We start from the raw sequence: 21,405 nt of genomic DNA on the forward strand, positions 1-21,405 counted from the left end.
TCCCTTGCTGCCCCATACCCCTTGGCTGGGGGCAAATTCACCTCTACGCCACTTTAGCCCTGCTTAGCCTGGAGCAACATGGACAAAGGGTTTCGTCACGTTCTTCCCTGCTTCTCAGGTCTTTCTGGTCTCTGGGTCACAACTTCAAGGTTATTGTGGCGGGGGGGGGGGGCGGGGGGGGAGGGTGGAGGTGGGTGGGAGCGGCCACCATCCAGTGGTGTAAGTTCTAAGCTTGGAAGTCATTCAGAAACCACCTTGTCTTTCACACCCATTATCCACTTCATCCATTTTTACCTACTTCATTGTCCCTCAGATCTATTTATCGCTCATTTTTCTCCACTGCCGTCACCCTCATCCAAGGCCATACTCTTTCAGTTGATAAAAGAAATGTTCACATACTGAGGTATGGGGCAGTCATTCTGGCTTAATTTGAATTTTATGCTAACTAGAACAGCCCGTTTGTGGCTATCAAACCTACTTTATACATCTGCTTTAATTATTAAAGAAAAGGGTGCACTGACCAGAAGTAAAGAATGTCCATATTAAAAATAAAGATGAAATGCCCCTCCCCTTCCTGGGACACCACTGCTGGTGTTCCTTCCATGATAAGACCCCCTTCCCAGGTGCCAAGGTCATACTGACTCGCTGTGTGCGTGCTGATCTGGTTTTTTGAAAACCTAAAGGAATGTATCCCTGACTTGTTTGATGTTCTTTGTTCTGACAAGACATAAAACTGTGCTGAAATCCATGCTTCTCCAGAGCAGTTTCTCAAAGTAATCTAAGAAGCTGTCTTCTGGGCTACAGCCCTCAGTTTGGCTCAAATAAAACTCTTTTCTACTCCTATTATAGACTGTTTATGGATGATTTTCATCGACACAGGAAACAATTGAAAGTCTGACAGTTGACAGTTCAAAGTAGATGACACTCTTGTTCCCATCAATCCATTCTCTGCACCTCACCGCACGGCTTCTAGCCATGCTGGCTTTCTTGTTATTCCTTAAACGCTGTGATTTCTCCGACTGCAGACGCTTTGCATATGCTGTTCCATCTGTCTGGAATTCTCCTGTCTCCCCTCACTGCTCTGACTAATCCTTACTCAGAGAAGACTTCCCTGTTGCCAGAGACCTTGTGATTTCCCCATTCTCTACTATTCCATTACGTTCCTTCATTTAGATATTTGTATGATTTTTTAAATTAGTGTCCATTTCCCACACTATCCTGTAAACACTGTAAACAGAAACTGTATCTGTTTCATTTGCTATTAAATTCTCCGTAATTAACACAGCACCTGACTCTTGGTAGACAGCCAATTAATGTGAAAGATTAAGTAAATGAAGAATATATAGTAATTCAGAGTTCAGATTCGAGAGCTAAACTGTACTGTGTTTGAACCTTGGCTGGATCACTTACAAGGTGTACGATTTTGGATGAGATACTTGACCTAAGCTTCAGCTTTCACATCTTTTTAAGATGGAGGCAATGAAGATTCCTACTTGCACTTGTAAAGTTCAAATGAAATAAATACCAAGTATTTAGTAAAGGGCCTGACACATAAAAAGGGCTTAATAAGTCTTCTGCTAAGGAGAGGATATATCCAATGATAACAATATAATAATGGGATTACAGAGTACAGGAGGAGGCCACAAGGCTTACAATAATCAAACACCCATGACACTACCTCCACCTTAAAAAAATTACTTTCATAGCTGTCATTTTGGGGAATTCTTTCCTCTCCTCTGAATCAGATTCTAGATGGAAGTAATGACTATGATATATATTTTTTAGTATAAATGAGCTTCAGAACCGGACTCCCAAGCTACAGGTCTTGTCGCAGGCCTAGGAAGTTGTATACAGCTCAAGTGCCATACTACACGTTCACATCTGTTTTTTCATTTAAATTATCATCTGTGTGTTTGTATAACAAAAGTGTTACTCCCCTGTTGGGTACAGTTTGGAGAGGAAATGCTAGATTTTTCAGGACATATCATTGATCTGTAGTGACAAGAAAAAATATTCTACATCAGGACTGTCTCAGAAAAGTCAGGAGTCCTGGTTACCATAAATTCAGTTTGGTGGGAAGACGGCAGAAGAAACAAACCATCCTCATTGTTTCCACAGTGTGGCAGACTTCAAACTGATTCTTACAACATCAAATGTTCGTAAATTTCAATCTATCTTATTGAAAGAAACAAAGCAAAATAGCAACAAAGTTCCTGTTCAGGGGTTGGGAATGATACTTCTTATTCCCTACAACCTTCAACCTGCTGGGCCCTAAAAAAAACGAAACTCTGGAAATGAACAGAAGACAAGGCAGCTTTAGAGTCCGGAATGTTCCAAAGGGATCATTCCTATGAGTAGGGAGACAGCCACCCAGAGGGATGACAACTCACCTCCTCCTTCGCCAGAATCATCCACTTCACACAGGGGTGGGCAAACATTTCCTGTGTGGCGGCCAGAGAGTAAACATTGCAGGCTTTGTGGGACAAAGAGTCCTCCACTGCAACTACTCAATTCTGCTGTGTGATGTGAGGAGAGCTCTAGACAGTATGGAGAGGATTGAGTATGGCTGTGTTCCAATAAGGCTTTATTTATGAGCATTAATTTTTGAACTCCATGTAATTTTCATGTCACGATGTATTATTCTTCTTTTGATTTTTTCCAAACATTTAAAAACGTAAAAACCATTCTTCGCTTGCAGACCTTACAAAATAAGTAGTGGCTGCATTTGGCCGGTGGCTATGTTCTGACCCCTGGCTTAAGACACATAAATAAATATTAAGTCACACCTATGGATTTCCTAATTGCTCTTCGAGTCTTCCGGATGTGCACAGCAGGCCTGCCCCTAACTGGAAGATAGAAGTTGTATATTGCACTGCAGAGATGAAAGAATGGAACTAATAGACAAATAATTTTTTTGAATCCCATGAAGGAACATTTTACACACACTTTACCGTTTATTACACAGCTTCGCAAACAGGAAGCTTCTAAACAAGCAGGGCAGTCATTGTAATCCCTGATTATAAAACCATGGCAGTGAAGGTTTAGAGAGTTCAAAGCAATGCTGTACAACTACTAGGCAGCTGAGCCAGGGACAGAATCCCCGCTTCTAGCTCTAAATGTGCAACTGGAAGCCAAGGCACTGCATCCTCAGTAGACGCACCCCTCTTTGAGAATTCCCCACGAATTCGGCAGCAGACCAGTCGAGAAAATGGAAAATGTTGACGAAGTAAATGTCAAATATTATGCACAGTATGGGTCTGTACCTTTGTCTACCATCCAATCCCCACTTTTGTCTCTACCGCTGTGCTGGGAGAATACTGTCCCCCCAAATTGAGGTCCACCTCGGACATGTGACCTTATTTGGAAATAGGGTCTTTTCAGATGTAATTACGAAGATGTCACACTGGATTATAATGAGTGCTAAATCGGATGACTGGGGTCTTTTTTCGAAGAGGAGAGGACACCCAGAAACACACAAGGGGAAGCAAGCAGGCTGGTGTGACTCAGCTGCAAGCCAGGAAACAACAAGCGTTCTCAGCAGCCACCAGCAGCGAGGAGAGAAGTGGGGACCTGACTGTCAATCAGAGCCTCCAGAGGGAGGTCCTGCCTACACCTTGACTTCAGATTTGTAGCCTCCAGAACTGTGAGAGAATAAATGTCTATGGCTGTAAGCCAAGCAGTTTGTGGTCATTTGTTACAGCAGCCCAAGGAGACGAACACAGCCACCCGCTAGCACTTTGCATCTAGAAATACCTTTGAATTGTGTTTCCCTGAAGACATCACTCATGTCGAGGCCACACTCAGGAGAGGCCTTTCCCACCCTTCTTCACTGGCATCATCCACATCCCACCCTTCAAGAATCAGCTCAGGGTCCCTTTCTCCAGGAAACACTGTCCTGCCCCGTCCTGCCAGGAGAGATCGGGGACCCCTCCCCTGTGCCCAGATGGTAGTGAGAAAAGAAATTTTCACATACTGAGGTATGGGAAAGTCATTCTGGCTTACACAGGAGTTAACTTGAGTTTTATGCTAACTAAAACAGCCTGTTTGTGGCCTATCAAACCTACACTGTACATCTGCTTTAATTATTAAAGAAAAGGGCACAGGGACCAAAAGTAAAGAATGTCCATGTTAAAAATAAAGATGAAATGTCTCCCTTCCTGGGACACCAATGCTCGCGCTCCTTCCATGATAAAACCCCCTTCCCAGGCGCCAAGGCCATACTGACTCACTGTGTTATGTGGTGGTGGGTTTTCTTCTTTTGTGTTTTATTTTTTTCTGAAACCTTGAAGGAAGGTGTCCTGATTTGTTTGATGCTCTTAGTTCTGACAAGACATAAAACTGTGCTGAAAACCAAGCTTCTCTGGAGCAGTTCCTCAGAGTTGTCTGAGAGGCTGTCTTCTGGGCTCAAATAAAACTCTTTGCTATTCCTATCATAGATTGTTTATTGATTATTTTTGTTGATGGTAGCCTGGACATATGTTTAGGGTAGTGCCTAGCACGCTGTATGAAAAGGCGTGATTTGCACATTGAAGCCCCGACTAGATCCTGATTTCTGTTGAGGAAGGTTCCATGCCCTTCCATCTTTGTGCCCCCAGCACTTAGTAGATGCTCACCACCTGTCTCCGGGAGTGGCATGGTCAGCTAGTTTGCAGGGCCAGAGGGAATTTTATTTTGTTGTGTTTCGTGTTTTCCCAGCCTTGTCTCTGCCACTCACCAGCTGTAGGACCAGAGTCAAATGCCTTAATCTCGATTTCGTTTGCTTCTCTTGGGGATAATGCTGGCTCCTGCCTTACACAGGAAGTGTGGGGATGAAATGTGTGGTTGTATATAAAGCATTTAGAACTTAAATGGGAAGCACCTGATAAGCGCCAGTTACTATTATTACTTTGCCCCAGAACAGCAATATTCTCTGGCTATGGACCCAGCAATGGCTTCCATGACTCCAAATAAGATACAATTTCAAGATACGTGGAAGAAGCCCAGGAATAGGATTTAGGGAAGCCGGGAGGGTCTTATTCTCAGGCCTGACAAATTTGGACAAGTCATGGTACTTCTTTGGGCCTTATTTTCACCTTTGTAATTACGGGGTTGGAGGGAGGTTATATCAAGTCCTCCCAACCTGAAACCCAGGATATTTAGGGACCTGTGAACGTGATAATGGAGGTTCTCAAGCTGCGCTGAGTATTTCAGACCTAAGGGAAACCATATAAATATTTAAGAGTGATAAGTTCAATCACACTAACCAAATGTCAAGTTTCCCCACTTAGAAGAAATTACATTAATTCCATGTAAAAACACTGTTTATTTAATACCAAGGGGCAATTTGGGTTGGCAGTTACTTATCTTTACAGAATGAAAATAAAAGTAAAATTAAATCACCTTTTTAACTTAAAAGTGCTGTTTCCCAAGCAGACAATTTTTTTTCAAAGCATGTGACCCGTGAGTGAGAAGATAATAAAAAGAACCATTGGTAGAAAACCGAGGCTCTCGATGGACTAGATAATCTTTAAAGTCCTTTTTGGCTCTAATGCCCGTGGGATTCCTGAACATTTCTCTAAGGCAATCAACTCTAACAATTTATTTCGCCTTTAATTTTACTCTGTGGCCTCAAGGCGAAAATGTCTTGCTCTAAAATTTCCGGGAAAAAAACACAGAAGACCCAAATGAGGATTCTTAAAGAGTAAAGCAGGGAATTTAAAATGCTGGAAAGGCCAGAAGACAGAAATGAATTTAAGTTTTTAAAAAGCAACAGCGACAACAAAAGGTCAAATGACCTGGAATAGAAATGGCAATGGCCCTGGGAAAAATAACAGGCACTTCTGTTCATCTGTAGGTAAATTCAGAGTTACTGTGTATTCCCAGGCTGCCATTACCCATCAATTTTAGGGATCACTGTGGGCCCAAGGTTCATGTGTGGTCAGGGTTTGGAAAATCAACAACAAGTTTTCTATTTTCAGAAACACTCCTTTTGTTGGATATTCGGGGCAGCCATAAAAGTGTTCTCGATCAAGTAACACTACAATGCAAACCACAGACCCTGGAAGCAGGGGAGGTGGGAGAACGGGCAAGACTGGAGAGGCAAGTGGACCAAAGTATTACATCCTCCCAAGATCACAGGTGCTGGTGGCAAGAGGCTCAGTAATAATAATGCCTGCAGAGGGACTTCCCTGGTGGTCCAGTGGTTAAGAGTCCGCCTTCCAATGCAGGGGGACGCGGGTTCGGCCCCTGGTCGGGGAATTAGGATCCCTCATGCCGCGGGGCAACTAAGCCCACACGCTGCAACTAGAAGAGCTCACGTGCCACAACTAGAGAAAAGCCGGTGCACCGCAAGCACTACGAAGACCCGACACAGCCAAATAAATAAATAAATAAAAAGTAATAATGCCTGCAGAAAACACTTTGAAAACAAAGTGCTATATAAACGGGTTAGTTCAGTTGAGTCTTAGGATGAACCTGTACTTTAGAGAGTCTTATTCTCATCCCCATTTTACCACCCTGTGGAAATAAACAATAACCAAATGGGAACACGAAAGGCTATTTATGTAGAGCTTGCTGTAGCAAGACAGCCAGCCAACGTCACCTGCATTTGGAGGAGACTCAAAGGCAAGCAGAGAAGTGGAGGAGCTTCATAATGGAAAAGGGGTAGGTTTCACCCGTGCCCTGATTGGAGGCTGTTGGCCTGGGGAAACTGCAGGTGGGCCACCTAGAATGGGACAACCTATGTGATTGGTTAGGGGTACATATTTGGCTTTTTCTGGTCGGTCCTAAGTTGGAAACAGGGACAGAAATTAGGGAAGCTGTCAGCTATTCATCAAGCCTGGCCATTCGAGGCCTATTGTTACAGGACTATTTTTTGACCCCCTGGGTTGTCACTAGAGACGGTGGTCTGACTTCCTACAAGTCTGACTCACAGCAGGCAGGCTTCTGGGCCGGTTACTGGATAGCAATGGGTTGGTTTTCTGGACTGGTTGCTGCAGGTTGTGGGTCAAAGTTCTACTTTTAGATATGTTCTGGCCATTGTCGATTTGTGTATTTAGTCTTTCAACCCTTAGGTGTGAGGCTGTACCAGAGAAAATTGGCCCAAATAGTTACCAACATCAACTCTCAGGGCCCTGGAGAGGGGCTGGGGGTACCTTCCACACAGCATCCAATGCATCAAGATGCCTAATGGAAATGATCTATTACTCCTGTGAAATGTCCATACAGCCTATTAAGGCATCAACCATCTCTTTTAAAAAGTAAGATCATTATGTTGCTTTTCCTACTTACTTATTTGCTTCCAGACAATGATTAACAAGTCATAGAAAATGATTCAATCAACAAATCGCTGGTAGAGCTAAGTTTTCAAAATCCAGGAAAAAGTTCTCAAAGGGGCCTTTGGTAAAGAACCCTTGCAAACACTTCTTTCTGTAACATCTGAACCTCTTCCCCTGTATCAACTGACCCCAAGGAGTCTGGCAGAACCGGAGCCTGAGTGGGGTGAAACATGGATCTGACCAGAGCAGCAAAGATCGTGTCCTCAAAGTCACAGCTGGAGTTGCAGTGCCCCTTTCTGTTTGCTTGTGAAGGGGAGCAGAAATAAGTCCACCCCACAATAAGCCACTTTGGCATATTGATTTTTTTTAATGAAGTTACTTAAGAAACAGCAAGGTCCAAGAAGGATACTCTGACCATCCTTTGTCCTCCTGAAAGCAGGAAATAAATCTCCCATGTAAAAGGCACCTTCCCTGTACCAGGAGGTAGACAGACATCCGTATCACCAAAGATACAGAATTCAGGGGGGGGAGAAGCCTGTATAAACCAACCTTGTTATTCCCTCACTAATTTGCTACCCCAAGTCCAAAAGCCTTTGTCGTGTCAATTCCTCACAAATTTATTGCTTTGCTTCTTTGTCTAAAAAGCATAAAAGTTGCCTGTTTTGGTCACCTCCTTGAGTCTCCTATCTTTGGGGCTCCCACATGTAGGAAATGAAATTTGTTCTTCTTCTGTTCATGTGTTTTATGTCAGTTTAATTATTAGACCAGCCAAGGAACCTAGAAAGGAAAGGTTTTCCTCCCCTACACCTGATGGATCACTCGCTAGGAGCTCAGATATAAGTGCAATATTCATAATCAGAATTTGAGTGGATAGAAAATAATCTGTGTTCAAAGAACTGTCAAATGTCCGTGAATCCTATTGTTTCTGACTCTTAGGATTAGACAGTAAATGGCTATTGAATAAAGGGATACATCGCTGAATAATATCAAGAGGAAATAAAACACCTAATTCCGTTCTCTCTGTTAACAGACAGCTGATGGAGGGCGGGACTCCAGCATGGTTACAGGATTCTGAGATCACATAAAAGCTGACTTAGGCCAACTTTCCTGTCTTAATAGGTTCTTTTGCTAGGGATGCACCCAAGAAAACACCCATCCTCCCCTCACTCTCATGCCTCCATCTGGTACCACCCATCCAAGCCCAAAGAGCCCAGCTCACATGCCAACTCTGCAGTAACACCTTCCCTGGTCGGACGGCCCTGGCATGACTCACCCGCCCTTTGTCTCCATGGGGCTTTGTACAAATGTTAACAAACACCTACACTGTGGCATCAGAGCTATTTTTTATACAATGTTAACCTCTCTCACTATATTTAAGTCTCTTTAAAGCCGCAGGTCTGTGGCTTATGTGTCTCTGTTTCCTCAGTGGGCAGTAAAGAAAAATTCACAGCATCCAGATGAGTCTGTACGTGAGCGGCCCATCTTGTGACGCTGAGACATGGGCTTGGAATCTGTGGACCCTGCCAGCTCCGCGGCTCGCTGCCTCTGGTCACATGCAGTTACCTTTCTCTCTCTGTTTCTTCTGTGACAACAAACAAGTACAGTTTTCGTCCAGTCTCTTTGATGATCATGTATTAATTTTTAATGAGACTGGCATCGATATGGCAGCAGAAAGAAAGCAGGATCACAAGCACGTGAGAGTGTGGGGTGTGAATTCTACGTCCTCAGCCTCTCAGCCCTCAAAGGGGGAGGCGTTTCTGTGCTTCATCGGCAGTTTTTATCATGGAGGGTCTCTGCCACGGGTGGGTAAGAATATTCCACTCATTAGGAAAAGGGTCCCCTGCTGGGAGAAAGCAATATTTCTCTCATCGGTCTTGGCCTTGGCCTGGCTAAGGGAACCCCTTTGCTCTGACATTAAACCCTCAAAGCAACTTTCTAATTGTCATTTGTCTTCCTAAGTAAACATTCCCTCAGGAAAAAGCAACGCTGATCAAAGCCCTGAATATTTTTATTTGCAAGATGTGCACAGCTTTCATTATAAATGAACAAATGGCATTCTGTTTTACACACCAAAGGAAACATACATTATGTAGAAAGCAAAGCATCTGATCTTTCTGACAGGTTTGCCCTTAGGTCATGTCTTCTGAAGGTGCCCGCCTCCCCGCAGCCAGCCTCTGTCTGTCTCAGCCCTTCTGTCTGTTCTTTTCTCTGTCAGGTCCCAGCACAGTATCATCAAAAAGTCTCCCAACCCCATACTGGCAAGTTCTGGCAGGAAAAAAGGAAAAGACTTGCTTACATGTCATATTTTCTGTAATATTTAATGCGAACGATTTCAACTCACTTAGCTTTCCCACTAAGCTGGGCATAACTGCAATTCCCAAACCTGCAAAGTTTTTAGCAAACAGAACAAATTATCCAAGGATAACATGTGGCATCAGATACTCACATTCTCTGATCGGAGCCTCTTTGCGGGACACCCACCGTCCCTGGGGTGAAGCATGTAATATAGTCGGACTTTACTGGCATGTTTTCGACTCTGGGAAGAAAAAGCAGAAGCAGATACTGTGAAAGAGAAGGCATTCTGAATCCTTGGACACATAGCCAGTGACTGCAAATGCCCAAAAGGACTTTGCTCAGAAAACACTTGAAACAACAAGGTCTTCACTGCAGAGCACAGAGAACTACATTCAGTATCCTATGGTAAACCATAATGGAAAAGAATATTTTAAAAAGAAAGTATATATATGTGTAACTGAATCATTTTGCTACACAGCAGAAACTAACACTTTATAAATCAACTATACTTCAATTAAAAAATATTAAAACTGAAAAAAAAAAAAAAAAAAGAAAACACTTGAGCACATTCCTGTGGGTCCCATGGGGTAAAGTTTCAGATAGGTTAAGTGACTTGCCCAAGGTCATCAAGCCAATATAATTTCAGGATCAGAAAACAGAGTTAATGAAGAAAGGTGAAACCACTGGGATCTTTTAGCCTGGAGTGAATGTTTAATTGTCTTCAAAGGTAAGACCAGGTCAGCAGAGGGAATAATACAAGGATCAACTGTGATGAAGAGCTAGGTCCCCAGCCCCGCTCTCACTGCAGCTGCCCTGCCCTAAGGAGCCAGGGACAACGCCGCCCTGGGATGGGGACACGCACACGGCACCTCCAACCAAAGCCTGATCAGAGCCAAGCTACACGCAAGCAGGCAGGTGCAACAGAACAAATCAAGCCCCACCTCCTGCAGATTAGCAGGACTATGAATTTCCATCTGTCCTGACTGCTCTATGTCCAGTGTGGAGAAACTGACCCCTTCTTTTTTTTTTTTTTTGCCTTGTCTGGGTTATTTTTTTTGGGGGGGGGGGTATAGTTGCTTTACAATGTTGTGTTAGTTTCTGCTGTACAACAAAGTGAATCAACTATATGTATACCTATATCCCCTCCCTCTTGGACCTCCTTCCCACCCCCCCCCATCCCACCCATCTAGGTCACCGTAGAGCACCGAGATGAGCTCCCTGTGCTATACAGCAGGTTCCTACTAGCTGTTTTACACATGGTAGTGTATATATGTCAATCCCAACCTCCCAGTTCATCCCACCCCCTTCTCCCACCCCCATGTCCACACGTCCGTTCTCTACGTCTGCGTCTCTATTCCTGCCCTTCTTAGTTCCATCTTTCCTCCTTTGCTGAACTCAGAGCCCATCCAAACTCCCCTCACCTCTCAACAACACTGCAGTTCTAACTTCCAAGTTGCTACCTGAGGCAGGACGGTGGTCTGAAAACACCAATAAGAGTCAGAAGTTCAGAACCCCAGTTCCGGCCCTACCACTTTCTAGCCGCATGATAGTGAACAGGTCGTGATATCGAACAAGTCGTGATATCGAACAAGTCACTTACTCTAATTTGTAGCCAAAACGAGTGTCACTTTCTCCACGTACAAAATGAACACAGTGATATTTATTAGGGTTTCCATGAGAAGCAAATGAGACATTGTATCGGAAACACTGTAATCCACATAACGCTAAGCATCGTTCACTGCAGACTGCATCAGTCCTAACTTCGAGTTCTGTGTGATCTCCGTAATATGAATTCTCCTTGAATCCTTTGCTACCTGATTCCAAGTCCCCCATCCCCTTCCTTTACTCAGAGATTTTTTTTCCTTCTTTTCCAGTCCTTGGTTCCACTTGTCATTCTTTACAATTGGGTTCTAGCCAATCTCCTGAATAATGGTTTGCCTTCATGGATTAGCCACAAAGGCAAAGTGATTTTCAGAGAATACACAGCAAATTGCATCTTGTTTACAGGACATAGTGTAAATCCTTTCTGTCTGGTTTTCCTCATTTATCACTTTTTTAATTCCTCCATTTTTTCTGGAGCACAAAGACTGCTTCCAAACAGTCCCTGGACCCTTTGAAGGTCTTTAAATGGGTTTAAAAGTGCTATCAGAACGTGAAAAATACTAGAGACATAAAAAATAATGAAGTGTGATTTTAAAATATATTTGTAGTCCTTTCTAGGTTGTATCTTAAGTTTTAATCAAGGTTATCTGGAGTCTTGTTTGCCTGGAAGATTGGTAGGACAGAGAAATGGAACCCTATATGAACCCGTGTCAGACGATTTCAACATCATTGTTTAGCTTCTGCATATTTTTGAGAATGATGCCATGCAAACTATCACTTTTCCTTTTGCAGATAAATATGTTGATTCCTAAAATGTGTACACCTTTCTACAGGATTGTGGGGTTTTGGGAGGTAAGGGGTAGTGGGAATATTAGGAATACTGCTATAGTCAAAAAAATAAAATAAAATTAAAAGAAGATGTCAAAATCTCCAGGACAGTGAGCGTGGCCACAGAGCCTGGGCTGGTGAAGAGCACACACAGACAGGTAATTGGTGAAAAGACAAAGTGATAACAGTGTGAGCTCAAATGGGGCTGAAGTAGGCTTTCAATTTTGCGTTCGTTACCATAGAAGAACTTCTTACCAAAATCCTTGCAGCATCAATCTACCCAGGGAACAAAATCACGGCAAAATTGGAAATCTCATAATGCAGCCTTGTTTTGTGGTTCGGCTTTATTTTTCCTCTTTCCTAAAATAAACCATTTCTTTCCAAAAGACTATTTCCAGCAAAGACAGAGTTCACTAGGCTATTTACTTGCAGTTTGACAAAACTAGTAAAAACCCATTAGCTGGAAAAAAAAGGGGGGGGGGTAGTAAAAGAGCAGCTCGGGTATGAAGCCATTAGTGGTGAGCGATGCTGGGTTCGACGAGCCTTCTTCGTGATTTTGTTCATTGAAGGCTAGTTTTTCTCCTTCAGCTTCCCAGCCTCCAGGTTTGATGGAAGGACTGCCTTGCCCCAGTGTCTGGGTGAAAAGAAACAGAGTCGGGCTTCCCTGGTGGCGCAGTGGTTGAGAAACTGCCTGCCAATGCAGGGCACACGGGTTCGAGCCCTGGTCTGGGAAGATCCCACATGCTGCGGAGCAGCTAGCCCCGTGAGCCACAATTACTGAGCCTGCGCGTCTGGAGCCTCTGCTCCGCAACAAGAGAGGCCGCGATAATGAGAGGCCCGCGCACCGCGATGAAGAGTGGCCCCCGCTTGCCGCAACTAGAGAAAGACGTCGCACAGAAACGAAGACCCAACACAGCCATAAATAAATACATAAATAAATATATATATAAACTGAAAGTTTAAAAAAAAAAAGAAAAGAAACAGAGTCTTGGCAAACACCACCTAATTGTAGATTGACGGGGGAGGCGTTCTGGCTCACCATTTAGCCGCATCCCTTCCGCCTGGTTCTCTCCTTTCCCCCTGCTGCTTTCTCCAGGCTGCAGCCAAGGCCTCCCCACTCTGACTTCAGGCAGGAAGTAACAACCCCAATGACAGCCCACTCCCCAGTGAGAGGAGCACGGAGTCCCAGTGAGTCTGATTCAAACCCAAAGCCACAAATCATGTTGGTTGACAAAGGGAAAGAGGTTCCCACCAGAATGTTCCAGGTGCTCTCAGCTCGCCCTGCCTCGGCCCTGGAGCTCGCCAGCAGCCCTCCCCTTTCTTCCTGGTACACTCACCTCTTTGTACACTCACCTCGGTGACAGGACACCGAGTCACCTACTGCATCTTCCTCCAAATGACTTCTCTTAACTACCCTCCTCTCAACTTCCCTTAACCATCTGAAATTGCTTGGAATTTGGCACAGAAATTCCATTCCATTTATTCTAAAAACAAAACCTTCCCCATAAAAAGTTACAATTAAATTTGAGCAAAGATGTTCATTGTGGCATTAGCGAAATCGGAACAAAAAATAAATAAATAAATTGGGACAGCTACATTTTTGACAACAGGGGATGGGTTCAAGCAGCCGTGGAATGCCCTTATGTTCAGTTGGAAATGGAAAAAAATGCTTTCTACGTAATGCATGTTGGATGGAAAATGCTAAACTCAAAATGGCTTGTATACGATGATGACAATTAAATAAAAATTCATAAGTATACCGAGAAGAAGTGGCAAGGGAAAAGGAAAAAAAGCATGATTTATTAGGGTAGAAGGAGGCTGGATGGTTTTCCTTCCTAATTTTTATAACAGATTCATCTTTAACATAAAAATAATAATAACTTCACAGTGCTCAAGCCTTTGTAATTCCTCATTAAGTCTGCTTTATACGCAAAATAATTGTAATTAGTAAAAAGCATCACTGATCTGGAATGCGTTTAACATATACTGATATAACTGACCACATTTCCATCTACCCTTATCAACAGTCAAAATGCATATTTTTTTTATTGCAATAATTGTTATTTAGAGGAGCCTATTTAACCCAAGTGTAGCACGTGGTACTTCAAAATTGAAAACTTGATTTTGGTACGTACAAATTCAATGGTAAATATGTGTACTTTTCACAGTGTGGTCACTCTAGCTTTCTGTGTGTGAATGGAGATTATGGCAGCGGTCCCCAGCCTTTTTGGCAACAGAGACCGGTTTCGTGGAAGACAATTTTTCCACGGACTGGGGTCGGGGTGGGGGTGGGAGAAATGGGATGGGTCCGGCGGTCATGCGAGCGATGGGAGCGGCAGATGCAGCTTCGCTGGCTCGCCCACCGCTCACCTTCTGCTCTGCAGCCCTGTTCCTAGCGGGCTGTGGACCGCTGGATTATGGGATGGTAAGTGCTGTCCAGACAACCAAACTGAGAAGCCCTGGAAGAAAGCTACTTCTGAAACTGACTTATGTCATCCAAATAAACACGAACAATAGCAAGTCCTTAGGACTTTTTCAAAGATCCATTAATATCTAAAATTTGCACTGCTTTTAAGAGCTTAAAAAGCCAACTGAAAGGAACTTAAAAGAAAAAAATATATACCTTATATGTTAAATGTATACCTTACGGAGTTCAAGAGGGAAAAAGACCATTCCTTTCAGGGGGAAAAAAACATGAAAAAGGAGTTACAATCTCTTTCAGTTGCACTCAGAGTCAAACCCAGGTTCTTTCTTGCATTAATATTCACATTTTAAGCAAAAGTCATTACTTTCATTCAAACCACATCAACTTTAAGCTTCCCAGATAGGTCAGAAATGACCAACTCTTCCATTTTAATTAAAGCCTTTGCCCCCATTGCTGGGCCTTGTGCGTGGGCAGACCTATCTGCAGATTAGTTTCTTTGGCTGAAACAATCTCTTGGCACTGTAAGAAATAGTCTAAAGTGGAAATTCAGGCCAGCCTTCTCTTTGCAGGGATAAAGAACGAGACCAACCTCTATTTCAGATCTATTGCTGTGAAAGGAGAGGGCGAAACACATAGAAATAGAACGGCTCTCTGCTTCACCTAAATAACCATCTTCCATTATCGCACATTCCTTAAAAAACTCGCAACTCACATTTGCTTCCAACAAGGCTACTGATTTCTGGTCTCATAAAATGTGGCGATAACAAAGCAACTTTGTATTTGCATAATGTTCCTAACAGCCTTCAAAGTCCGTTCACATTTATCCTCTCATTTTATCCTCCAATCACAGCTGTGAGGCTGGCAGGAGATGTGTTATTTCAAATAAGCTTTAAGATCCATTGCTGATTTCCTAGTTAAATCTTCACCATCTTATTTCATCATAGGTATCTAATTATACCTCTTCCAGAAACCAGTTAACATAAACCAAGGACTACAAGAAAAAAAGAAAACCCGGAACAGATTGATCACTACAGAAGAGTGATTCTCACAAGCCACCAATTTTTGAGGTATTTCCACTCGTTCTAGGGTAAAGAGCAGCTGATTAGAGCAGAGACGAAACATACCAAAGGTTTAACTCCCCAGCTGCCCAAGAATGTCTGGCCGATGTGAGATGGGGGTTCCATCTCTCAGGAAGGAGGAGAGGTTGCCCTTGCAGGTCCCCACTTAACATTCTGAAGTTGAGGTCCCACGGCTGAGCCCCAGAAAAACTGGGGGGCAACTTCACTAGGAAGTCAAGGTTAAATGCAGATAAACCAAGAGAAACCATGAGTCTTGGAGATTCCCTCTGATGAGTAGGGCTCTTTTCCAGATTGGTGCACCCGGATTGGTTGGATACAGAAACCTACAGTGGAAGATGGACCACCTGGAAATCTAGGAAGAGAAGACTGACCCCCTAGATAAAGGCTTTACCAACACAGAGAAGGAAGAAATAAAACTCCTCTGCCCAAGGCCCCAAGGCAAGATGTCCTACCCAGGCTGCTGGGCTACTGAAATGGTCTGTCATCCAGTCCTACAGCTGACATTGGATCAGAAGATCCTTAGAAGGTTTGGGTGGACTATGAAAGGACCCAAGGCTGATCCACACACACTGGCGACGTGCGGCAGGCCTTAAACTGATGAGTGGCACACAGAAAACAATTACGTGACGCAAAAGAAGACATTGAAAAAACCCTCAAGGAAGAGACATCAAGGAATTTTTTCTTTGCAAAATATTTACCACAATAAATAGCAGTAAGTTTTAAGTGGCATGTTGTATTGGGCCATTTAATTTCAGAAAATATGGACTGAGGATTAAAGCTCAAAGATGAGACAAGACAGCTGATTAAGATGAAGATGTACTATCTGAGTTAATAAAATAAAGCTATTAAAAATATCACAGCTTAATTTGGAAGGCCTTTCACAGCAGGGCAAGAGCAGAATCAATACTGAAGGTCAGTGTGAAGTCCAGATAGAATCACTTCCTAGAATGCAGAAGAATAGGATAAAGAAGTAGGAAAAAAATGATATTGGAGATCTGACATACGAAAGACCAGGACAAATATAGTGCAGCTTTAGCCGTAGAAAAAATAGACAAAAAAATGGAATAGGAAAAAACTCCCAAAATAGACCCAATAGTTTGGGACCAAAAAGAAAACTAGGAAAATATATCTAACTTTGTGATTGGAAAGTTTTCTAAAAAACAAAGCAAAAGAAGCAGTACTGATAGATATAGCTAAATATATACATATACATATATATATATGTTTGTAATCTGAAATACATATATGTAAAAGGCAAACCACAAAGTAGGAAAATATCTGCAATATGTAAAAGAAAGTGGTCTAATACCTTTAAGATAAAGAGTGTTCTAACAAATTTATAAGAAAAAATAATATTAAAATAAGCAAAAGATATAAATAGGAATTGTATAAGTGCAAATAGCTAAAAGATACATAAAGAGAAGTTCATCCAAATTTTACCTCATATTTCTTACTTTAAAATACATATGTATTTTCACCCATTAAATTGGCAAAGGTTTATAAAATATACATATCCATATCAGTGAAGATACAGGAAAACTAAGACTCTTGTACATAGCTAATAGGCATGTGAATTGATACAATCTTCCTGGATGGAAATTTTGCAATATATATTCAAAAGGCAAAAACTTGTTTGATCCAAAATGCTACTCCTACAAGTTCATTTTAAGGAAGCAATCAGAGACATGTACTGTCATTTATTTATAATAGTGAAAATGGGAAAATAATTTAAGTGTCCTGAATGAGAGGGATAAATGTTATGACATATATATGATAGATCACCAAAACTGCCACTAACAAGTATATTAATAATACTTAATGACATGAAAAATATCTATGCAATAACACTAAGAAAAAAAGTCTGTTGCAAACCAGAAAATAAAAGATGCCAAATTTTTTAAACAAAAATATCTATGTGTACTATACGCGTTTGTGTGCATAGACATGGCCAAAGTCTAGGAAGAAACACACCAAAAGATTAATATTCTTTACCATGGATCACAGGTGAATTCAATGTATGCTTTTTTTTGAATTTTCCAAATTCCTTAAGGGACCTAGTCATTCCAGTAATTAGAGGGGGAAAAAAAAATCACAGTTTTAAAGGTTCATTCCAGTTTTGATGATTTACCATTCTGTTTTACCTTAAGATGAGGCCAATGATCTCACAACTTCTAAATCCTCAGAGAACACGGATAATACCTATTTTGTTCATTTGCATCCCCATCATTTAGCATCATGCCTGACACACAGTCGGTGTTCAAGAAAAGTTTGTTGATTGAGGGGCTGAACGCATGCATGAAAGAAAGAGGTGATCCAGAACCAGAGCCCAAGACTCCTGATGAACACACACTTCCACGATTGTGTGGAAGTGTGTGTACATCATTGCTATAGATTCCCTTCCACTCTGAAAATGAAATCAAACCCACCTCCCAGTTCTTACCATCCCTGAATCCCACGGGGAGGGCAGGTCCAAGAGGAGGAGGAAGCGTGCAGACCAGAGAGAGTTCTGGCAACAGCTCCTGCAGGCATTTTGCAGACTGTACACATTAGAGGAAAACTCTCAAGGGGACCTGAGGACAGCTGAGCTTGAAGAGAAACTCCAAGGAAACCGAGGAATTGCTGCAGCTGGTACAGAAGTCCAGATCCAGAACGAGCCTTCTTGCTGCAGCCATCATGACACATGCAGATCCAGGTGGTTGAGCAAGAGGAGGTTTGGGACTGGCAGAGCCAACTCCTCCACTGTTTCCAAGAATCCCAATCCACCAGATGCTGATTTAGTAAATCTCATTTAACCTGTGGTCAGACACAGGCTGTGGCCTAGAGTGATATGTCACTTACTTTTTAATTATAGGATCCCGGGCATTTGTGCTGCTATGGACTGAATTGTATTACCCACCCCCAAATTCATATGTGGAAGCCCTCACCAACCACCCTCCTCCACGTCCCAGCATTATTGTATTTTGAGATAGGTAATTAACGTTGAAAGGGGTCAGAAGGGTGGGGCCCTAATCCAGTAGAACTGGCGTCCTTCTAAGACGAGGACACGTGCACAGAGGAAAGGCCGTGTGAGGACACAGCAAGGAGCTGACAGTTCTGCAAGCCACGAAGAGAGACTTCACCAGAAACCACGTCAGCATCTTGATCTTAGCCTTCCAGCTCCAGAACCGTGAGAAAGTAAATGTCTATTGTGTAAGCCCCCAAGCGATGCTATTTTGTCTTGCAGCCTGAGCTGACTAAGACATGTGCCATTTATCCACACCAGGTGCTCTCTGGGGGGGGGGGGTCTTTCTTCTTATACACAGGAATCAGTCCATTTCCCAAAAGCAAACAGGATAGCCTTAAAGTTTCTAGAATTAGGTCATTTTATTATTTTTCTGAAATATTTTTAAAAGAGCCTTTGAAATGAGAAATGCTTATCTTAAACAAGTTTTGAGAAAAATGAGTTTTTGTTGGAGAAAACCATATAGGGTGGGCTGGGCAGCTTTCATGATTGTGTAAACATGTTCGCACTAAATCCGTTACTTCCGTCTGCCCACACAAGTGCCTACATCAGTGCATTACAATTTTAAATCAAAGTCTTGCAACTCAAAAAATTACATTACCACCAAAGTACAGAGGAACACTTTTTCTGTTGTGTGAGGGCAGAGCTAAATATTTCTCCCAAGATGTCTGCACATTTTAAGCAGAATCACAGGAGAAATAAGAGAACACCGGAGGATACATAATGCAGTATACCTCACCTAAGGCCTCACTTTTACTGTTTGGGAAAATAAAACAAAAATGATTTTTTTTTTCCTCCAGAAGCTCCTGTAAAGAAGTTAAAGTTAGAGATGAGAGAAAAAATAAAGCCAGTGAGATCAGTGATTAATCTCAGAGAAGACGGGGGTGATTTGAAGCAACAAAGCTACCAAAGCCTTCTGCAATGTGAAAGCTTAAACAACACAAGCCAATCCTGTGCAATCATTTTCCCAAGGTCTCTTGGTTTCTCTTATAAAATTCATGCCTGGAATAAGAAAAAGGTTAGCACTTTATAAAAACATGGTTTTATGAGGTCTTCCAAGATTAACCCAACCACTGCCAAGGGCAAACACTTGTCTCCATCTATTTGTTTGGATTGAGGTTTAGGTGGTGGAGAAAACAAGATACAACCGAGTCCCTGGTCTTCTGAAATAGATGACAGTCACCCAGACAACCCAATAAGCAGAGCAGCAGGAGCAGGTTTAATGTGGCCTCATTACTCTGTGTAACATTTTTACATTCGATTCTCTTTTTACCCTATTATTTTATACTCCTTGGCATGTACCATACAATTATTCTCAGACTGAACTCCGTTGTTATGACTGAATCCTCAATTTTCGTTATTTTTATAGGTCTGATCCATTCTCACTGTGTACCTTTAAAAGTTCTGCACAGAGCGGTTCCTCTATAAAAGCATGTTAATTACTTAAATAGTCAGGTGAGCAGAAGCTTTTTTGTTTTGTAGTCTGTTTTTGCTTTTATAGTCCCACTTGCTTATTTTTGCTTAGGTTGCCTTTGGTTTTGGTGTCAAACCCCCCGAAAAAATCATTGCCAAAACCAGTCTCAAGGAGTTTACTCCCTATACATTCTTCTGGGAATTTTATGGTTTCAGATTTTATGTTTAAGTCTTTAACCCATTTTGAGTTAATTTTTGTGTAGGGAATAAGACAGTGTGGTCCAGTTGCATTCTTTTGCATATAACTGTCCAGTTTTCTGAACACCATTTATTGAAGAGGCTATCCTTTCCTCATTGTTTATTCTTGGCTCTTTTGTCATAAATTACTTGATCCCATATGCATGTAAAGGTTTATTTATGATCTATGTGTTCCATTGATCTGTATGTTTGTTTTTATGCCTATATCATACTGTTTTTTTGGAGGTTTTTTAACATCTTTAATGGAGTATTATTGCTTTACAATGGTGTGTTAGTTTCTGCTTTATAACAAAGTGAATCAGCTATATGTATACATATTACCAAAGATTTGAAATGTACTTTGAAATCAGGAAGTGTGATGCCTCTAGCTTTATTCTTCTTTCTCAAGATCACTTCAGTTACCTGGGGTCTTTTGTGCTTCCATACAAATTTTGAAATTGTTCTATTTCAGTGAAAAATGCATACGAATTTTGATAGGGATTGAATTGAACCTGTAGATTGCTTTGGGTAAAATGGACATTTTAACAATACTAATTCTCCCAATCCATAAACATGGAATATCTTTCCATTTCTGTGCGTTTTCTTCAATTTTTTTCATCAATGTTTTGTCACTTTCAGTGTCCATATCTTTTACCTCCTTGTTTAAATTTATTCCTAAGTATTTTACTCTCTTTGATGCAATTGTAACTGGGATTACTTTCTTAATTTCTCTTTCTGACAGTTCATTGTTAGTGTATAGAAACCAACTGGGTTTTGTACATTGATTTGTATCATGCAACTTTAATGAATTTGTGCATCAGTTCTAACAGTATTTTTGGCAGTCTTTAGGGTTCTCTACATATAATATCAGACCATCTGCAAATAGAGACAGTGTTACTTCTTCCTTTGTGATCTGATACCTTTTATTTCTTTCTTTTGCCTAATTGCTCTGGCTAGGACTTCCAGTACTATGTTGAATAAAAGTGGTGAGAGTGGGCATCTTTATCGTATTCCTGATCTTATAGAAAAAGCTTTCAGTGTTTCACCATTGAGTATAATGTTAAGATGTGGGCTTAACATATATGGTCTTTCTCATGTTGAGGTACATTCCCTCTACAACCAGTTTGTTGAAAGTTTTATTATGAATAGATGTTTAATTTTGTCAGATGCTTTTTCTGCATCTATTGAGATGATCAAATGACTTTAACATTCATTTTGTTCATGTGGTGTATCACACTGATTGATTTGCAGATGTTCAACCTTCCTTAC

At 41.8% G+C, this 21,405-nt stretch overlaps 1 protein-coding gene across 2 annotated transcripts in view; it reads right to left on the reverse strand.

Annotated features, from left to right (window-relative positions):
• ZMAT4 (zinc finger matrin-type 4) overlaps positions 1 to 21,405 on the reverse strand; it is a 341,252-nt gene that overhangs the window by 206,995 nt on the left and 112,852 nt on the right. For both annotated transcript variants that reach the window (XM_057537356.1, XM_057537355.1), the window contains exon 3: positions 9,703 to 9,792. In XM_057537356.1, coding sequence (XP_057393339.1) covers positions 9,703 to 9,792 — 90 coding nt within the window. The remainder of the gene's footprint in view (positions 1 to 9,702; positions 9,793 to 21,405) is intronic.

This window comes from Balaenoptera acutorostrata, chromosome 21 (assembly GCF_949987535.1).
Source record: "Balaenoptera acutorostrata chromosome 21, mBalAcu1.1, whole genome shotgun sequence".
Lineage (NCBI taxonomy): Eukaryota > Metazoa > Chordata > Mammalia > Artiodactyla > Balaenopteridae > Balaenoptera > Balaenoptera acutorostrata.